Genomic DNA, 22,652 nt, shown 5'->3' with positions numbered 1-22,652 from the left:
TCCTATACCTAAATGAATGATTCTATTTTGATTCTTTATAGTTGGATTCATTTGATGAATTTATTATAATATTCAGGTGGATTTACTTTTGTATATTTTCTTCTATACATTCACGTTTTATTATACACATCACGTTTTGTTTTTATTTGTGGTCCCATTGTGGATATCATTTACTGCTCTCACTTGGCCGAATTGTGGATGAACTTTCGATCACTATATTGATGAATTCTGATTAATGATTATACCCATTTGAAAAGAATTGCTAGATTTTTTTTATTCTACTAATTTTCACTCTACATATTTCTAATACTATTTTAATTTATAATATTATTTATATTCTTTGAACGGTCAGAGGTCTATAACCAGTTTTCACACTTGCCACTAGGCCTAAAATATGTCAAGATTTTCTGTTCTTTGATATACGGTAGGCGATAGATACTGGACAGGATGGGACCCCACTGACTTCTATGGGAGACTTCTATTCATGCTCTGTAACCTGTGAAGGTCAGGAGGGAGGAGAAGCTGTGATATCACCTACTTTGGATGCTGGATCCGGTGTTATCTATACAAAGGTGATATTTGTCATTGTTATTCTGCCTGTAATGATACTAATAGCTACTGAAAAGGTACCTGTAAAAAAAACAGGAAGTCACGACTTTTTAGGCCTAGTGGCCAGTGTGAAAATGGCATGATTTTAAGCATTTTAAAAAAATATGGATAGAATATAGATATAATATAAAATATAGACATAGAAAAAAAAATAAAAAATTAGACAAAAATTATTTAACACATAAACATGATTTAAGCAATAGGTCATTTTCTGATGACATATTCCCTTTAACTACCTTCTTTGGATTTTTAGAACAGCAAACCGTCTCGCTTGACTTTCCCATTTAGACCATCACTATGACCAGAGCGGTGAAGTTGAGCGAGTGACTCACATCACACTGATAATTACAATGCTGTTCTGAGAGCATCTTTATCTAGGACTATCAAGAGAACAATAGGGCTGTCATACTGTTCAAATTCTATAATCTACCATTATACTAGCAGATAACATGTTCCCCTTACAGCACCAGAAGGACAATATTTTGTATTATATTTTCAATGACATAATACTGCCAAATGAAAGAGAAAAACAGCTAAACAGTCATTAAAAATGTTTTCTATGAATATTAAATGTTTTCTATGAATATTCTAATAGAAATGTAACAACAACAACAACTCAAACTCTTACAATTTGAAAACCTGGGGTGATATACATAGACAGAAATGACTTCTTAATTGGTATAATGATATTCCCACCACAAAAGACCTGGAGAAACCTGGTTTTCCTTATAAAGATGCATGATTCGTTGTACTACTTCATCTTTTATACCCAGATGCTACAACTGGAAGAGAATCAGGCTAAGCGGATTAATATGAAAGCTTCCAAACAATCACAGGGAATTTCCAACAAATCTGTGTTTAATGCAACCGTTTGGTCCAATATGTTCGGATGTGTCAGAGACGATTAGTGTTCATGAGATGTCTGCACATCTATAGCTACACTGAGAATAAAGTGAATAATCTTCCGTGCTACTCATAAGGGTCCATTCACACGTCCGTAAGTGTATTGCGGATCCGCAAAACACGGACACTGGCAATGTGCATTCCGCAATTTGCGGACCGCACGTCGCCGGCACTATAATAGAAAATGCCTAATCTTGTCCGCAATTGCGGACAAGAATAGGACATGTTCTATTTTTTGGCGGAAACGGAAGCACAGATGCGGAAGTGCGGATCCGGACAGCACATTCCTGCCCCAATGAAAGTGAATGGGTCTGCACCCGTTCCGCAAAATTGCGGAATGGATGCGGACCCATTTTGCGGATGTGTGAATGGACCCTAAGTCATATTGTGGTGCATTTCCAGGGCTGGCCGAACACCTGTCAGATTCCCCGTACCCATGCATGCTCAACTCAGCCAAGCTGCCTCTTTTTTAAAAAATAAATAAAAATTGTGAAAAGGTATTAAAACGTTAAAAAAAGCTACTATATTTGGCATTGTTGTAATCATACTGACCCAGATTATAAAAATATCATGTTATTTATGCCAAAAATTGAAAAATGTTTTTTCCCTTCCAGAAATATGGACAGAGGTGTGTACCCCAAAAACGGCACTATTAAAAATTACAACCTGTCCCACAAAAAACGAGCCCTGAAAAATTAAAAAAGGGAATTGCTTGGTCATTAAGCGGTTAATTAATGTTTTTTTGGAAGAACTTGAACATCAGTCTGCCTGTTCTGGTGAAGCTGTTGGGGAAACCAAACAAAACATCTATTTTAATATTGTTTATAGCGAAAAATAATTCTCATCTAATTAAGCAAGTTTTGGTCATGCCTTTAGTTTAGATTTTTTATCCCAGAATGTTGGGCAGAATGTTCTCAAGCCCGCAGCTGTTAATGGTGTTGCCAATAAAGGCTTGAACAGGGACTAAAGTACTAAAGGAATCTGCTACTGAAATCAGGTGGAATACCATATCCAATTACATGCACACCTTATCTCCAGCTTATGTGAGAGCTATATCGATTTCATAAGAATTTAGCTATAATGAGTGTTTATGAGCTCTGAAGAATTCAGAGATAAGGTCTAAACATCCAGCCATCAGAGCAGCAACATGACTGGTCTAGTAAGATAGGACAAAAACTGCTAATATTTTTTTTTTTTTTTTTTTTTTTTTAGAAAGACCAAATGAAAAAATAATCTTTAGCCCAAAATGAGTAAAATTCAGTAAAACAAATTGGCACCAAAATAGCCTTTAAATATGTGACATCTATCCTTTTGTTAAAGGGGTATTACAGTTTCAGCATAGAAACCTTATTCACTGCATGATGACATTTTATATATTTTTACTATATATACATTCTGTGTCAAAACCTCACGGTCTTCAAGACATCTACTTACTGTCATTTAGTAATAGCCTGTTAGGATAAAAATCTGTCCTAGTCATATGATGGACACACTGGTGCATGGTTTTTTTTGTTGGTTCAAATGATAGCACCATGACAGTTTACTAGATCATTGAGACTTTTCGTGTCTTCCATTCTGGTAATTATGTGAAGATATGTAGACTTACACATAAGCAGCATGTATGTACTCTGCACACCTTGAAATTTTATTTTTAAGAGGTGTTGTTCATCTTAAACTCTTTTTGTGCCAGATTATTAGCCAAAAACATAATTTCTTTGTACATTTTTTACCAAACATTCCACTTTGGTTGAAATGTAAAGTGCTGGGTGACATTTTCACAATGTGTCGGTTGTCTCAGAAATTATATGGGTATGGGGAATAAGATTTTTGACATTTATAATTCAGCTTTGTATAAAAATTCACAGTAAAGTGGGAAAAGGCTTAACTTAATGTTCCAATGCATTTTGTGTTGGAGGCTCATTTATAAAGAAAAGGTCTTTCACCATCAACAGATTCATACCTCCCTCAAAGGTTCGTTCAGCTCCTCCAGAATACTGTCTTCATCAAACATCTTTCCTTGATATCGATGCTCGTAATAATCATGAAGCCTTTGGCGAAAATCTGCAGGCAGTTTATGGAAGGACATGTACTGTTCTACTTGCTTGTACTGTGAATATGATCAGATACAATATCATATCGGAGACATTAGGGAAGATGCAATCATTTAAACACAACATTCACCTACAAATACCCTCCACCAGTGTCCATAAAGCATTCCACCATCCTTCTATGACTACCTAAAGAATCACTAAGCCTGGAAATGAATGCTAAAAGTAAAAAAATATAAAAAATTGAGGTGCCCTCACTACTATTCAGTTTATGCCAGGATCATGCAGAAAATGCTATAGCCAGTCTTGTAGAAATCCTGTGGAGAACACAAGAGTTAATGTCCTGCTGATCTCTTCCATCTTCAGCTGGAGACCAATAGAGGGGCTTAAACAATGGACAGACTTATTGGCCTACTGCAGATGAGGCATAGTTGGAAGGCTCCTGCTCCAGCCAGCTGTCTTACCACCACACACAGAACAGTGACCAAGAGGGTCTGGGACACAAAGATTTCTTCATATATCTCTCAGTTTTAATTGAAATATAAGTCCAAAGGAATAGAGGAAATAAAGTAGGGAAGTGTCCAGCTTTTTTTTTTTTTGCATTACCTGTTTAGGGAGGGGGGATTTATCATTTGCAGTTTTGCTTTTGGTGTTAGTTTTAAGTCTGTCTTTGGTTTGTGAAATTATGAAATTGGTGCACAGTAAAAATAAATTAGGCACAAGTACAATGTGGTTTCGATGCAACTTTTTTGTGACATTTATAAAAGTTGTAAATGATAAATGAGGCAGAAAAATGGCTTACGTGGCAAAATTCACTTAAAACCGACTCCCCTTTTGAAAGCAGCGAAGTGTGGTGCAAGAGGGTAAATGTTGAGGTATCTGGCATAATAACTTTTGGGCAACAAAGGATTTGACACAAAAGAGGCGCACAGCAATTGATAAATGTCCCCCTTGGTGTCTAATGCTCCTTTTCCCTCTATAAGAAATGGATTCAAATGTTTCTGACCCCCTAATAGTATCATGCCCCCAGCTGTTCTTTCTAGTTGGCCATGCTCCCAGCGTCTGTATGGTCAGAGGATTATCACATACTCAACACTGACATTAGCGAGTTAGCAGGAGACACTAGGAATACAGGAATTGGAAAAGTATGGCCCGGATCCAGACACTAGTCTTATCCAAACGGGATAAACTCCTATGGCGAGGTTTGTATATACATTCAGCTCTGAAAGTCAAGGTAGTGAACCAACTCATATGTTACACAGATGTATAAACAGTAACCCCCATTATAAACTTTACTTTGATAATTTAATATGTTTTGCTAGACTCTTAAGGAGAAGGAGAAGATACAGTAGATGCAAACGTGGAGTTAACAGAACCAACCACAGAGGCATAAAATATTAGTGGAAAAATAGTAACAAGGATGGTATTTTGTGTATCACTACAGGGACGTATTAAAGAAGCACTCTGGGTTTTTTATATTTTACATATATTACTAACTTACTACCAATATCCCAGCAGTGTAATTTGCACACCCTAAGAGTCCATTCACACGTCCGTAGTGCGTAGCGGCCGAAACCCATTCACACGTCCGTAGCGGCCGAAACCCCCATAGAACTGCCTATTCTTGTCTGCAATTGCGGACAAGAATAGGACATGTTCTATTTTTTTACGGAGCCACGGACTGGAAGATCGGTGGTGCGCTCTGGAAATGCGGATGTGGACAGCATACTGTGTGCTGCCTGCATCCATTCCTGCCCCATAGAGAATGAATGTGTCTGCACCCGTTCCGCAATTTGCGGAACGGATGCGGACCCATTCTACAGACGTGTGAATGGACCCTAACTCAGTTGCATCCATACATTTTGAATAGGGTTGATCCGAAGCTCGCTTGGCTCAACACTAATTTTGAACCTTTTCATTATAGGAATCTGGTCAGATGTTGTCAGGTCTGAGCACCAGTCAGAGCTGGTCTCTCCTGGAGCTGATTTTCCTGTAAACTGCAGAATGACATCATCACCCATCAAATTCCTCCTGAAAGCTCTCAGACCTCTCCCCACCCTCCATATTCCTCTGTATATCTCTGTATTCTGATAAAGATATATAATATTTCCCCTATGTAAAAGACCAGGAGTGCAGATATATAGTAGGTGAGTGTATACAGAGATTAGCTGCAGTTATATAAACCTCCTGACTCACACTGCCAACCTGTTCTATCTGTGTGTGCTGACTCGCCAGTGTAGGTCTATAAAATGTAGCTTCACACTGGTTTCCCCGCCTCCTGCATATAAAAGCTGACCGGAGAGAGGGTTGACAGGCTCAAGCTGTATCACATAGGAAAACATGGAGACCTGCAGTGCGAGGGGACAGCAGATATGTTATGGCTGCTCTCGGAGGATTAAGAGCAGTGCAGTCGGGTGAGACTCCGCTCCCTTTGTCTAGGCAAACCCAGGACAGCAAATGTAGAATTCATTAAGAAAACCATATCTGATGGGAGAAGGAATTAAGATGGCTGACAACGCACAAATTACACATCATATAAAACAGGTATAAACAAGACACAAACAAGAGCCTCTATCTTATTCTTTAATAATGGCCTATCCTGCACTATAGAGGCAAAGAAGAAAAAAAATCCCGGAGTGCTTCTTTAAGTGCTGTCCACTGTGCCCTTGATTATGTACTTATTAGTATAAAGGCATTAAAAGAACACATTACATGAAATGCAGACATAGGAAAATGGAAGCAGTGATTGCCTAGTAAAATATTGGTAGCATGATGAATATCATGACTGGTTAAACATAGCATCACAAAGGCTAGGGACTGACGGCAATAAGGCGGTGCCTGTGAGTCGCAGTTTAAACTGTAGCATAAGCAACCACTATGTCTCTGTATGAGGGAAAGAAGTCATGGGATACTTTTGATGATTGCAAAATTCTAACCATGTCGGAATTCTTGCAGCTCTTTGAGGTTCTTCTTGGTATTTCATTGGAGTCAACGTAATTTTGTGATCTCACTACCACTCACAGGCAAAACCATACTGCTGAGGTGTCCTTTAGCCCCATACACATACTGTACGTTCCAACAATTCAGGGTCAGACTGGCCCACCAGAGGATCCTCTGCTGGGCCCAAGCTCTGACAATAATGGTCACCTAGTATAACAGGGCCCATAGGTCTTCTATACACAGAGGGTGGGCCCTCAGAATCATTTCCTCTGGAGGGCCCAAGGAACTTCAGTCCAATGCTAATTCATATCCATTCAGAGGATATTTTATGCCCCACCCCCAAATCCTACAGAAGCACACACAAAACCATTTTGGAGGCATGTTTGCAGAAGCCCCATCCTGTGAAACATGGGATGTTGAGAGGGATGGTAATACATAGCTGGTCCATGCTCAAAAAGAATAAGACTTTTTATCTTGTGATCTGCTCTGGGAAAAAAATGAAAGAAGGAATCTACACAGGCTTTAACAAGAAGTATAAAGAAGAAAGTGAGCGGTACAAGTGTGTGGTTGTCAGACAGAGAGACTCACCTTTTCTTGATACTGTCTGCGAGATGAGTCCAGTGACTGGATAAGAGCAGTGGCATGTCCGATAAACATGGCATAGCATGTGGCACCTACGATCATGCTCAGCATTGTCAGCCAGATATCAGTCATGCTTTCTGGAGCCTGGCGTCCGTAACCGATGCACAGCATGTGGCTCATGGCCTTGAAAAGGGCGAAGGAGTACAACTCGCTCCACGAGTCATTCTGTGCAAAAGCACAAAAAGCAAAATTAAACACTCTTTTAAAAATGGTGCCCATCCTCACCCTGCTTACCAGGCTGAAAATGAGCCTGTACATAGTGTTTTAAACACCTTCTTAAAATCCCAATCGTTTTATTATTATTTTTTTTCGTGCCCGTGCTGAAAGGTGGCATGGATGAGGCATGCCACAGATGTGTACTGATATGTTTTGTGCAAGGACACGAGCGTCATGTCTCTAAGTAACGATGCATGCTGCAACCGTCAAGGAGTGAGCATCAATAAAGTGCACCAACGCAATGTGTGCAAACACTGTGCTACATACACATGCACCATTACATTGCATTTCTAAGCCGTGTCCCATAAACACATACAGACCAAGAGATCCAACTACAGACACTGCTCAGAACACACTTTACCCAGAGGAGCAGAACGAAGAAACCTCACTTGGGCTGAAAGAAGAGAGAGCCAGAGAAAGTGGAGACGGTGAGATAGATGGAGGCAGATCATGCGAGGATGAACAGGATCAGACATGATGGTGAACATGGACAAATATCTGGTGTTAAATGGATCCGCAATCGAAAACAGGGAATACACATAACGCAAAGGCTGCAGTGATGGAATATTAAAAGGAAGGAGATGGAGACCTCAAGGGACTGTAGAGCAGATCTTATTATGAGAAACAAAAGGCAAGACAATGGAAAAAAGGGTCCAAAAATAAGAGCTGGGAAGATACAAGAGAAAGGACACAACAAGGAGGTGACGTGCAGAGAGACAGGAGAGAGAAAAAGCTATTATTATTCCTGTGCTGAGCCATGCGATTCCAGCTGAGACACAAACCAAGTCACTGATCCCTCTCTCTGCCCCTCCGTGGTTTCTCTTGTGCCACTTTGCAGCCAACTGGCACCGGCCTTCTGTGCCAAGCTGAGCTAGAGAAAGCTTCAAGGACTTAACCCCTTCTACTTCAATACAGTTTTGTTAGTTAAACAAATATCAAAGGCTGGATGAGACATGATAAGAAACTGAAGATATACGATATCCACTCCAAAATATAAAAAATAATATGCCTTTTAATTCACCCTGGTATTGAAATGCAAGGTATTGAAAAGCCCATTTTTATTGATAGACTATAAGAATGACACATGTTTACAGGTAGTCTTGACTAAAATATTGTACTTGTTTTGTGTATACAGCTCCCATGCAAATCTGTCACACTATAGCCAGGGCCTACAAACAGTGGAGACCATTTATAATGGTTGCATGCCAGTTTTCTGGAGTACAAAAGTCATTGCATTTTGTTATATAAAAAAAATCCGTAACTTTTAGGATTTTCAGCTTCTCTCCCCACTTTTTTGAAAAAGAGGGCAAGGGTGGGGTTTAGTAGAAGGGGTTGTGGTCACTACATCGGACACATTTGCAATAATTTACACCAGAAAACTGGTGTAAATTCTAAATGGAATCTATGCCAGCTCCTAGCTGGTATAGATTTCCACTTCTTGTGACACATTTAATAAGAGGCATGCACCTATCAATAAATTTGCGGCCTTTTGCTCCAGCTGACTTTTTCACTGAGACTGCCACCACCATTTAGTATACATGCCCCAGTGTGTACAGCCTTCTCTTGCAGTCGTGTGTTACTCCCTTTCATCTGCTTCCCCCTCTATGGGCTGTAGGTTAGCAAAAAGAGAGGGAGGATGGAAGAGGGTAAGCCATCACTGCAAACACAAGATTTATATGTAGTCTGAAACCATGAAGAAACCTCGAAAACTTTACTACCAGGGCAACCATGGATGTGCAAGCCTACCCTTACATGTTATTTGAGGTTTTGCCTTCCCCCCATTAGTCAGAACAGAGCTCCTCTCAGTAGTTACAGCACTATCCCCAACTATTATAAACTGTCTCCCATGCGTCCTGCCCACTTCTAGTAGTCACAGCAATCCGATCCCATACCTCAGTCACAGCAGTCTTCCCAACAGCCTTGGTTGTCACAGTAATCCCCTTACCCCAGTAGTCACAATAGTCAGCCCTTTCCCAACCAGCAGTCACAGAAGACATTCCTTCTCAAGTGAACTAGCAAGTCTTGGCTGGCCTACTATTTCAGTGGTCATAGAGAAGCTCCCCCAGCTGCACACTCAATGTACTTACAGGTGCATCTCAATAAATTAATATATATTTTATATATATCTCATATAGATTAATTACACATAGAGTTAGCCATTTCAAGCTATTTCTTTTAATATTCATGATTATGGCTTACGGTTAATGAAAACCAAATGTCAGTATCTCAGAAAGTTAGATTATTGTGAAAAGGTTCAATATTGTAGACTCGTAGTGTCACACTCTAGTCAGCCAATCAACACAAAACACCTGGAAAGGTTTCCTAAGCCTTTAAATGGTCCCTCAATCTGGTTTAGTAGGCTACACAATCATGGGAAAGACTGCTGACTTGACAGTTGTCCAGAAGACAGTCACTGATAACCTCCAAGGAGGGTATGCCACAAAAGAAGCTAAAGAAGCTGGCTGTTTACAGAGTGCTGTATCAAAGCATATTGATGGAAAGTTGAGTTGAGGGAAAAAGTGTGGTCGAGCAACAGGGATAACCACAGCCTTGAAAGGCTTGTCAAGAAAAGGCCGTTCAAGAATTTGGGGTAGATTCACGAGTGGGCTGCGGCTGGAGTTAGCGCTTCAACAGCCACCACACACAGACATATCCAGGACATGGGCTACAACCTCGCTTTCCTTTGTCAAGCCACTCATGACCCACAGACAACGTCAGAAGCGTCTTACTTGGGCTAAGGAGAAAAAAGACTGTTCCTCAGTGGTCCAAAGTCTTGTTTTCAGATGAAAGTAAATTTTGCATTTAATTTGGTAAATCAAGGTGCCAGAGTCTGGAGGAAAAGTGGAGGGTCACACAATGCAAGTTGCTTAAGGTCCAGTAGGAAGTTTCCACAGTCAGTAATGGTTTGGGGAGCGATGTCATCTTCTGGTGTGGGCCCACGGGCAGTCGTCTACCAGGAAATTATAGAGCACTTCATGCTTCCCTCTACTGACAAGCTTTATGGAGATCCTGATTTCATTATCAGGCAGGACTTGGCACCAGTGATGGTCAGTTCACAGTGTTCGCCAGCAAACACATGCGGGCTGCCATCTTGACTCACCCGTCCGGCGATGCACAGGTAAGCCCTTACCTGTGCCTGTGTCGGGAGCCGGTGTGAAATCAAATGCGGCGGATATATATCGCAATATATTGTTTTCTATATTTAGGGGGGGGGGGGTGTTTAAACTTTTTTTTTTTTACTTTTTATTTAATAACTAAGGACTAGAACCCTTGTCATATTCACCCTAATAGAGCTCTATTAGGGTGAATAGGACTTTACACTCTCCCTGCTGCCCTGTGCTTTGTGCACACAACTGCAGCCAGCCTATCATGTGCCCCCCAGCCTCTGATCAGCCCCTCCAGCCTCTGATCAGCCCCCCCCCCCCCTCTGATCAGCCCCTACAGCCTCTGATCAGCCCCGCCCGCCTCTCCCTCTTATCAGCCCCCTCTGGTAACAAACCCACCCCCCCTCCCTCCCCAGTATTAATCATTGGTGGCAGTGGCCACAGGGTCCCCCTCCTCCTCCCTCCCCCCCATCATTGGTGGCAGTGGGCAGTTCCGATCGGAGTCCCAGCAGTGTAATGCTGGGGCTCCGATCGGTTACCATGGCAGCCAGGAGTCACGCTACTGAAGTCCTGGCTGCGATGGTATGAGCAGCATTATACTCACGTGCGCCGTGATCGCCGGGACCTCCTTCTTCTCATAGGTCTGTGCGGCGCATTGCTAATGCTATAAGCATTAGCAATGAGCCGCACAGACAGAAGGAGGACCGCCCGGCGGCCACGGCGCACGTGAGTATAATGCTGCTCACTAACATACCATCGCAGCCAGGACTTCAGTAGCGTGACTGCTGGCTGCCATGGTAACCGATCGGAGCCCTAGCATTACACTGCTGGGACTCCGATCTGAACTGCCCACTACCACCAATGCAGACAAACATTCCCGGCACCCGACAGGACGCTGTGATCTGCGCGATTAACCCCTCAACTGAGGGGTTAATCGCACGGATCACAGCGTGCAGTCATAGGGGCCGGGATATGGCCGGCACATTTGGTATTCAGGCATTCATTGGTGGCGCAGTGGCCACAGTCCCTCCCCTCCTCCTCCTACTCTGTTCCCATTGGTGGTCAGCGGCAGCCGCGCACAGTGGGGAGAGAGGGACTCCTCTCCTTCTCCACTGTGCCGGCTCAGGAAACCATGGTGCGCGCCGAGAGCGCATCTTTGAAAACGGGCTGACAAATACCCAAGCGCCAGGACCAAATTCCTGGTCGCCATGGCGACCTGGCGCCTGGGATTTGTCGAGCCCTGCCCTAACCCCATAGAAAATGTGTATTGTCAAGAGGAAGATGAGAGACACTAGACCCAACAATGCAAACAAGCTGAAGGCAAAGCAACCTGGGCTTCCATAACACCTCAGAAGTGCCACAGGCTGATCGCCTCCATGCCAGGCCACATTGATGCAGTAATTAATTCAAAAGGAGCCCTGACCAAGTATTGAGTGCATATACTGTACATACCTTTCAGTAGGCCAACATTTCTGGATTATAAATAATTTTTTTAATTGGTCTTATATAATATTCACATTTTCTGGGATACTAACTTTTGGGTTTTCATTAGCTGTAAGCCATAATCATCAACATTAACAGAAATAAACGCTTGAAATAGATCACTCTATGTAATGAATTTATATATGAGTTTCACTTTTTGAATTGAAGTACTGAAATAAATGAACTTTCTCGATGACATTCTAATTTATTGAGATGTACCTGTACATTAAGCATACTTCTACAATGCAGGAAGCTGCAGTGTGTAGCTTCCCACATCAGTCTCTGCTGGCATTTCAATGCAGGAGGAGTACACAGCACTGAGGGACCACATCCAGCTGCTGAAACTCCAAGACGATGCATTCATGATGGGCCAACCCCTGAGAAATCTGCACAGGGGGCTGTATACACAAAACAGGAGGATATTTTATTCCAAAAAATGTGCAAAATCCCTTCCTTTTTAGATATGCAAGTAAGGCCTCTTGCACACGAACATTTTTTTTTCCCCGTTTGCGTTTTTACAGAACCATTCATTTCAATGGATCCTCAAAAAAAACTGAAGGTACTCCGTATGTCTTCGGTTTCCGTATTTCCATTCCGTTCAAAGATAGAACATGTCCTATTATTGTCCTCATAACGGATAGTACGGTTCTATCAGGGGCCAGCTGTTCCGTTCCGCAAAAAAAACGGAATGCACACGGACGTCATCCGTATTTTTTGCGGATCCGGCTGCAAAATACTGAAAAACCCATACGGTCGTGTGCAAGAGGCCTAAATGTAAGAATTGAGATTTATTGTTGAAGAATATCCTCAAGTGCCTAAGAAGAGCAATGCCAGCATTCAGATCAGATTTCTGATAAAATGGTTCTGAAGACTATAAACCCGCTATAAGTCACCAATGTATCACGTGTCTCTCATTCTCATTATTAAGATTAACATTTGTGAAAAGGACAGAGGTGCAGTCAGAAATACACAAACACGTGATATATGTATGGGCTACTTACAACCATCTTGTTAATGGACACCCAACAATTACTGGGGAATTCCTGAAGCATCGGGACAAGGAACTGAAGACATCCATCCCAGTGGCATAACAAGAGCATCATGGCAATCAGGTTAATAATGCGCATCACTGCACTAGCCAGGTCGTAGGTCATATGAAATATCTGAAACATAACAGAAAGACAATCATCAAATGACCAGCGGTTGTCATACACAGCAAGATGAGCGAGAACATTTAGGAAAAGGCCACATGTGGTAAATCCCATCCACACATACTGTACTGTAATGTAATCTGTTTGCATTTGTGTGGGTATGAGCTCCGCCAAACAGTATCAAATACGCCACCTCTCAACACACCCTTATACGGCTATTTAATATTGATGACCTTTCCTATCAGATGGCACCAACGCCGATCAGCTGTTTGAGGAGGCCTCCTTGCAGCTTACCAAGCACAGCACCATCCTTTGGATAGTGGCTGTGCTTGGTATTACAACTTAGCCCCATTTACTTGAATGGCACTGAGCTCCACCTAGGCCACGTGACTGGTGAATGTGACATCACAGGCCTAGGAAGAGGCAGAAGCAATCACTGAGCATCTTCAATCAGCTGATCGGCAGGGATGTCAGGAAATGGACCTCTGCCAGTCTGAAACTAATGACCTAACCTGTGGATAGGCCACCAATATCAAAATCTTGGATAACCCTTTTGAAAATAACTTGAGTCTTATGTTAATTTGTACAGTTTTTTCTACTCCTGTCTCAGAGACAGCTGATGGAGTCTATATAAGACAACCCTTTTAATAATTGCTGCTCAGTCGCCGACAGCTCAGCGATCCCCAGGCAAACTAGAAACCGCTATGTGGCACCACCTGTGTGCGCAACAGAGCCGCAGTGGCTAGCCCTGAATGTGCAAGCCAAGCAGTCCATTGTTTCTCAAATTTCCTAATATTGCCTCTTTTCACATATACTTTCCGTTCCATATAAATCATATTATTTGTTTAATAATTCCGTTATCCCTGGAGCAGATTATTGTAGCCAATACTTAGCTATGAGTTTCCTTGTTAGATATAAGATCTTAGCAAGCGCCAACTGTATTATATCTGTAGTAGGGATGTCCATTACACAGCCCAACCCTGGGGACTTTCGGTAGCGAAACATCATAAACGTCTTCCAGAAGGGTGTAAACTGCAGACCACAGACCCGTGAGAGCCGAACATGACCACAACATATGAGCCATGTCTGCATCGAGATGGGTACACCTAGGACAACTAGCATCTGTCTGAGTGCCCATTTTATATAACAAAAGAGGTGTCCTATACACCCTGTGTAGTAAAAATATTTGTGACCTATGCTGTGCCACCGATAAAGAGAGTGATGGCGCGTAGGCCAGAACATTTCCCCACTGGGTGTCGGAAAGGGGGCCGAGATCTGCTTCCCACTTATCCTTCAGCCCCTGTAAAGGGTCTCCAACACACTTTGGCAAGAGATCCCCATAAGTAAAGGAGATCAGTGTTTTAAATCTAAGGGCCAGAACTATCCTATCAAAGACCACAGTACCAGAGATGGGTAATTGTATCGTGCTCCCCTGAGAATGAATGGCATGCCGCAGTTGAAGATATTGATAGAACACTGAGTGTTCTAGTCCAAATTCAGTCCGTAAAGTCTGAAAGGTTTTAAAGGGAACCTGTCACGGGGATTTTGCGTATAGAGCTGAGGACATGGGTTGCTAGAGGGCCGCTAGCACATCTGCAATACCCAGTCCCTATAGCTCTGTGTGCTTTTATTGTGTAAAAAAAGCGATTTGATACATATGCAAATTACCTGAGATGAGTCCTGTCCCTGACTCATCTCACGTACAGGACTCATCTCGGGTTAATTTGCATATGTATCAAATCAGTTTTTTTACACAATAAAAAGCACACAGAGCTATGGGGACTGGGTATACTTGAGATCATAGCCACCAATAAAAACTTCTCATAGAGGTGTTCTTTAAACACAGGCGGCCCTAACATTATATTCTGTCAGCAATCTGCAAGTACTTCAAGAGGTGATGTCAAAATTCAATGTTTTTTTTAATATAATTCAACATGAAAAGCTCAATACCTTTGTAATTTACTTTGTGTAACAAAAATGCTCCAACTGTGAGAAATTTGTATAATATTGTGCCCATCCACCTACTTAGGATGTCACACATGCTCAGTTCTATCCTTCATCTGTCACCAGCCCTACATATTGTTAGATGCTTTGGTCGTTACAGAAAAAGAGAGAGAGAGCTTCAGCAGAAAGGACAATCCCCACAGAGCTGTAACGGGGAGAGAGCTGCAGGACACAGGACATGCCCCCAAAGAAAGGACATGCCCACTGAGCTGTTATCAGCTGTGATATTCAGCAGAAAGGACAATCCCCACAGAGCTGTAACGGGGAGAGAGCTGCAGGACACAGGACATGCCCCCAAAGAAAGGACATGCCCACTGAGCTGTTATCAGCTGTGATATTCAGCAGAAAGGACAATCCCCACAGAGCTGTAACGGGGAGAGAGCTGCAGGACACAGGACATGCCCCCAAAGAAAGGACATGCCCACTGAGCTGTGATCAGCTGTGATATTCAGCAGAAAGGACAAGCCTCATGAGCTGCCAGCCTGAAGAAAATGAAGCTGATCAATTGGATTATGGAATGGGGAGATCTCTGGATCCATGTGAGGTACAGGGCTGGTTTTAGCTTTGTTAGAAAGACATTATCATGTACTATGTGATGTCTGATTTTCATTTTTTACATTAATCATGGGATAAACCCTTTAACCACCTCAGCCCCCAGTGCTTAAACACCCTGAAAGACCAGGCCACTTTTTACACTTCTGACCTACACTACTTTCACCATTTATTGCTCGGTCATGCAACTTACCACCCAAATGAATTTTACCTCCTTTTCTTCTCACTAATAGAGCTTTCATTTGGTGGTATTTCTTTGCTGCTGACATTTTTACTTTTTTTGTTATTAATCGAAATTTAACGATTTTTTTTGCAAAAAAATGACATTTTTCACTTTCAGTTGTCAAATTTTGCAAAAAAAACTACATCCATATATAAATTTTGCTCTAAATTTATTGTTCTACATGTCTTTGATAAAAAAAAAATGTTTGGGTAAAAAAAAAAAATGGTTTGGGTAAAAGTTATAGCGTTTACAAACTATGGTACAAAAATGTGAATTTCCGCTTTTTGAAGCAGCTCTGACTTTCTGAGCACCTGTCATGTTTCCTGAGGTTCTACAATGCCCAGACAGTACAAACACCCCACAAATGACCCCATTTCTGAAAGTAGACACCCTAAGGTATTCGCTGATGGGCATAGTGAGTTCATAGAACTTTTTATTTTTTGTCACAAGTTAGCGGAAAATGATGATTTTTTTTTTTTTTTTTTTTTTTCTTACAAAGTCTCATATTCCACTAACTTGTGACAAAAAATAAAAACTTCCATGAACTCACTATGCCCATCAGCGAATACCTTGGGGTCTCTTCTTTCCAAAATGGGGTCACTTGTGGGGTAGTTATACTGCCCTGGCATTCTAGGGGCCCAAATGTGTGGTAAGGAGTTTGAAATCAAATTCAGTAAAAAATGACCTGTGAAATCCGAAAGGTGCTCTTTGGAATGTGGGCCCCTTTGCCCACCTAGGCTGCAAAAAAGTGTCACACATCTGGTATCCCCGTACTCAGGAGAAGTTGAGGAATGTGTTTTGGGGTGTCTTTTTACATATACCCATGCTGGGTGAGAGAAATATCTTGGTCAAATGCCAACTTTGTATAAAAAAATGGGAAAAGTTGTCTTTTGCCAAGATATTTCTCTCACCCAGTATGGGTATATATAAAATGACACCCCAAAACACATTCCCCACCTTCTCCTGAGTACGGAGATACCAGATGTGTGACACTTTTTTGCAGCCTAGGTGGGCAAAGGGGCCCATATTCCAAAGAGCACCTTTCGGATTTCACAGGTCATTTTTTACAGAATTTGATTTCAAACTCCTTACCACACATTTGGGCCCCTAGAATGCCAGGGCAGTATAAATACCCCACAAGTGACCCCATTTTGGAAAGAAGACACCCCAAGGTATTCCGTGAGGGGCATGGCGAGTTCCTCGAATTTTTTATTTTTTGTCACAAGTTAGTGGAAAATGATGATTTTTTTTTGTCTCTCCATTTCACCGCGAGCAGTTCTTCGTTACACAAGGCAGCCCTCTGCCCCCTTGCAAGACGGGTGGTTACAAGCCGTTGGGGGAAGCCCACGCGACTAGTTCGCGCGGTGCCACAAGCGCAAATCCGTTCTAGAAACAAATGCCTAAAGAGGGCCACACTTGTGTAGAAATTGTCCACATAAAGATGGTACCCCTTGCCGAATAAGGGTGACACCAAGTCCCAGACTGTCTTCCCACTGCTCCCCAGGTAGTCAGGGCAACCGACCGGCTCCAGGGTCTGATCTTTTCCCTCATAGATCCGAAATTTGTGGGTATAGCCTGTGGCCCTTTCACAGAGCTTATACAATTTGACCCCATACCGGGCACGCTTGCTTGGGATGTATTGTTTGAAGCCAAGGCGCCCGGTAAAATGTATTAGGGACTCGTCTACGCAGATGTTTTGCTCAGGGGTATACAAATCTGCAAATTTCAGGTTGAAATGGTCTATGAGGGGCCGAATTTTGTGGAGCCGGTCAAAAGCAGGGTGGCCTCTGGGACGGGAGGTGGTGTTGTCGCTAAAGTGCAGGAAACGCAGGATGGTCTCAAATCGTGTCCTGGACATAGCAGCAGAGAACATGGGCATGTGATGAATTGGGTGCGTTGACCAATATGACCGCAATTCATGCTTTTTTGTCAGGCCCATGTTGAGGAGAAGGCCCAAAAAAATTTTAAGTTCGGAAACTTGGACTGGTTTCTACCGGAAAGGCTGGGCATAATAGCTTCCCGGGTTAGCGGTTATAAATTGTGTGGCATACTGGTTGGTCTCTGCCACGACTAAGTCCAAGAGCTCCGCAGTCAAGAACAGCTCAAAAAATCCCAGGGCCGAACCGATTTGAGCCGTCTCAACCCGAACTCCAGACTGGGCGGTGAAAGGGGGAACTACTGGTGCGGCTGAAGTTGGTGACTGCCAATCAGGATTTGCCAGCACCTCAGGGACTCTAGGGGCTCTACGGGCCTGTCTGTGCGGTGGCTGCGACGGGGTAACTATTGCACGTGCCACCGTACCAGCTTCAACTGCCCTTCTGGTGCTCGCTACTTCACCAGGTTGTACGGCAGTGCTGGTACTAGGTCCAGGAAGGGCTGCGCTGCTGGTGTATGCCTCACCACGTGATCCGGCAGCGACAGCCCCACTCTGCTGCTCTTGAAGCGGATCCTGCGTAACCTGTGGTCTAGCGACATGGGGCCGGGTACGCCTGGTGCTGCCAGGGACCTCCACCTCCTCGTCCGAACTTTGGGTCAGAGAGCCACTGCTTTCCACAGGTTCATATTCTGACCCGCTAGATTCGTCAGATGAGGGTTCCCACTCCTCATCCGACTGGGTCAGAATCCTGTAGGCCTCTTCAGAAGAATACCCCCTGTTTGACATTTTGGACTACTAAATTTAGGGGTATTCCCTGAGACTACCCAAGAAAAAAAGCAAACCTGTCTTACAAAGGGGAGGCTAGCGAAGTACCGGAGGCCGCTGCGGTTGATAAAAAATATCAAAACTGATTTTTTTATCGCCGCAGTGCGTGTAAAATGAATGTGCAGTGATCAAAAAATATATATTTTTTGTCACTGCGGTGGGGCGGGCGTGGGTGAACGCACGTGTGGGCGACCGATCAGGCCTGATCGGGCAAACACTGCGTTTTGGGTGGAGGGCGAACTAAAGTGACACTAATACTATTATAGATCTGACCGTGATCAGTTTTGATCACTTACAGATACTATAAAAGTACAAATGCTGATTAGCGATACGCTAAACAGCGAATAAAAGTGACTGCGGTGCGGTGGGGTGGGCGCTAACTGACGCTAACTACCTAACCAAGGGGCCTAAACTATCCTAAAACCTATCAGTCAATACCAGTGGGGAAAAAAAGTGACAGTTTACACTGATCACTTTTTTTCCTTTCACTAGTGATTGACAGGGGCGATCAAAGGGGTGATCAAAGGGTTAATTGGGGTGCAGGTGGGTGATCTGGGGCTAAGGTGTAGTGTTGGTGCTACTCACAGTTCAGTCTGCTCCTGTGCTGGATCCAACCGACGAAAAGGACCAGCACAGGAGCAGACAAGCCATATAACAGATCATATTTACTAATATGATCTGTTATATGACTTTGGATTGGATTTTTTGAAAATCGCCAGCCTGCCAGCCAATGATCGTTGCTGGCAGGCTGGTGACGAAATACTTCTTTTAATTTTGCCGGCCCGCGATGCGCATGCGCGGGCCGGCTTGGAGCGAAATCTCGCGTCTCGCGAGATGACGCGTATATGCCTGACTCTGCGCAGCGCTGCCACCTCCGGAACGCAATCCTGCGTTAGGCGGTCCGGAGGTGGTTAATACTGCATTCTAATTAATCACTATAACCAATAATAAGTTTCATAAGTTCCTGCAGAATAAGAAACTTAAAGTGGCCCTGAAAAAAAAACCTAAAAGTGGCCCAGTGTTGTAGGCGGGTCCAAATTGACAGAAGGTGGGGTAACACAAGAAGACAGGACAACAGAAGTAGGTACGGCCTGCAATACCATGGCACAGAACAAAATACCGGTAGCACCCTGCAGAACCAAATACCATAGAGGATCACAAAATACTGCCTCACCAGAAAGAAGTACCACAGTGCTGCAAAAAATACTGCCGCCCTTACCAAAGTATTCAGCTGTGTCATGATCCTGAGAACGGTGATACAGTTGAATTCAGGAGGGCATTTGAGGAAGTGCATAAGTACCTGATGCTCCTGGCATTAAAGGAAGTCTGTCACTGTGAGGGATGAGAATCCATTTTTGTATGAACATGCCCTCCTTCCTTGTGTTTAGGTGGAAAATTACTGACCCAGCTGTGAAGGATGGAAGGTGGGGTGGGGTGTGGGGTCGGAGGTTTCTGTTAATAAGCAAATGCTCCTAGCTACAAGGCCAAGGTAATGGCCCCCTCGCTTCCTTATCAGAGTCTGACATACAAGAGAGAGTTCTACTCCTTGTTTGTTTGGAATGTGCTGCTAACGAATACTAACTTTGAGATAAGATTCAGCAGAATCTTTTTAATTAGTAGAATTTTATTAGTATGATGTGGAAGTATTACCTTTTATGAATAACCAATCAAATCATTAGTTTCGCTTTCCACCCCTTTTTGGTGGTGTGCCAGATTTGTCTGTTATCTATACTGTTATAAAATGTATGCTTTTTATGGAATAAAGTAGAGTAGTTGATTCAGCAAGCGTGTCTGTGTCAGCTCTCCGAGCGCTCATAACTAAAACTTAAATTTTGAATCATAGAGGTAGGGGTTTTGCCCCAACAAAACTTGGCGCGCAACAAGGGGCTCGACTTAGGGTCTATTCACAGGTCCGTAAGTGTTTTGCGGATCCACAGATCCGCAAAACACGGACACCGGCAATGTGCGTTCCGCATTTTGCTGACCGCACATCGCCGACACTTAATAGAAAATGCCTATTCTTGTCCGCAATTGCGGACAAGAATAGGACATGTTCTATTTTTTTCGGGAACGGAATTGCGGACCCGGAAGTGCGGATCCGCAATTCCGGATGCGGGCAGCACATCGTGCGGCCCCATAGAAATGAATGGGCCCGCAATTCCATTCTGCAAAATGCGGAACAGAATTGCGGGCTTGTGAATGGACCCTAAAGGACACTTCATTGATCTCCCAACAACTTGGATAATCCGGAGCGGGACATACAGATATTAAAGTCAGCGCTGCAAGGTAAGAGACTTTATCTTAAATTATATCTGTGCCTTCCTGACTGGTTGTCTGGCTCGAGGGATTGTTGAAGGAACGTACGTATAAAGTCCTTATACAGAAGAGTTCATACTGATAAAGAACCTTAAAAGTTGAAAATATCTATGATTGTTGGGTTTAGTTTCTGATCATGAGTAACTTTGATTGGGATGTTTTTGGTCTGGCTTTAGGAGTCATGGTATACGTTTTGTTTGTTCTTTACTGTGTTGGGAAAATTGCTGAACATTATAGAAAGGGAAATAAAAGTCCTTGGACTCAGATGTCCGGTGACATAAGAACTGCTGGCTGTAAAAATTAGGACTAAGAGTCGTATAGAGGACAAAATCTTTGCAGAACTAAAAGTCCTCAAAATTGCAGCTGGGAGTCGCTTCCTGACATCTATGCGGGCATCTATGGGGACACCTGATAATTACATCATAGCAATGGACTACATGGCTGGAGGAGACCTGTTTGACCTGATGATGGAATGGATGCCGTTTGATATCCAGACAAGGTAGATTTCTTACAGCTGAATCCTAATAATCTGCTGCATGTACATTGTAGTCCTAGAGCAATGGACGACAGGAGATAATGAAGATATAGACAGGACACTTTAGGGTTCTTTCACACTAGCGTCGCTGGATTCCGGCAGGCAGATCCGGCAATCTGTATGCAAACGGATACCATTTGTAGACGGATCCGGATCTGTCTCACAAATGTATTGGAATACCGGATCGGTCTCATCTAGAAAAACGGATCTGGTATTTATCTTTTTCACATTTTTAAAAGTCTGCGCATGCGCAGACCACAAAAACGTGTCTGTTTTTTCCGGAACACTTAGGGCCGGATACGGCATTAATGCATTTCAAGTGTTCCGGAATGCTGCAGTATTTTCTCGGTCCAAAAACCGTATAGTGACTGAACTGAAGACATCCTGATTCATACTGAACAGATTGCTCTCCATTCAGAATGCATTAGGATAAAACTGATCATTTTATTTCTGGTATTGAACCCCTAGGACGGAACTCAACACCGGAAAAGAATAACACTAGTGTGAAAGTACCCTAATTGTCTCATGTTCTCTGTATGATTATATATGTAACCACTGAGTCATCCTCTACTTTCTAATCCAGGCCTTTTGCGGCAGCGATGGTCTGCGGACTCCAATACCTTCATGAACATGGCATCATACATCGGTGTGTGGTATATTTATAATTATATCTTTCCATTACATTTCTATTGTATAAAGATCTTCTCATTAATTTCCATCAAACTAAGGGCTCATGCACACGATCGTATGCCCTCCGAGACATACGGTCCGTGAGCGGGCCATATGTCCCGAAGCGGCATACATTGTGCGCACAGGAGCACACAGCATCATAGGTTATATATATTGTCACATATAATAGCTAATTGTCTAAAGGGTGTATTAGACAGGTAGATTTTGCAACAATGACGATTGACAATCAAATAGTTGACGAGTCGTTATCGTTTGGAACTGGTCCTTATTACACAAGACAATGATCGTAGAAATAATGGTTATTGTGATCGTTCTAAAAAGGAGAATCGTTCGTAAATTCATCTATTACATACAAAGATTTTAGCACTTGGAGGTTTCACTCCTCTACTATGATGACGTTCGGGTGACAAATTATTATACAGTGAGATGTCATGTCGACGAATGTTAATTTTTTACAAGTTCAAAGATGTGGTTGAACGAGAATTAAATGTTTTCACGATTGCTAGAAACTATTACAGACTATGAAAATCAGTGTA

At 42.9% G+C, this 22,652-nt stretch overlaps 1 protein-coding gene across 1 annotated transcript in view; it reads right to left on the bottom strand.

Moving 5' to 3' along the window:
• HCN2 (hyperpolarization activated cyclic nucleotide gated potassium and sodium channel 2) overlaps positions 1 to 22,652 on the bottom strand; it is a 132,062-nt gene that overhangs the window by 29,583 nt on the left and 79,827 nt on the right. The window contains exons 3-5 of the mRNA XM_040417516.1: positions 12,946 to 13,107; positions 7,089 to 7,307; positions 3,473 to 3,619 (exon numbers count right to left, since the gene is read on the bottom strand). Coding sequence (XP_040273450.1) covers positions 3,473 to 3,619; positions 7,089 to 7,307; positions 12,946 to 13,107 — 528 coding nt within the window. The remainder of the gene's footprint in view (positions 1 to 3,472; positions 3,620 to 7,088; positions 7,308 to 12,945; positions 13,108 to 22,652) is intronic.

Source organism: Bufo bufo, chromosome 2 (genome assembly GCF_905171765.1).
Source record: "Bufo bufo chromosome 2, aBufBuf1.1, whole genome shotgun sequence".
NCBI lineage: Eukaryota > Metazoa > Chordata > Amphibia > Anura > Bufonidae > Bufo > Bufo bufo.
The sequence above is the reverse complement of the archived record's forward strand: the minus strand, read 5'-3'. Positions and strand labels throughout refer to the sequence as shown.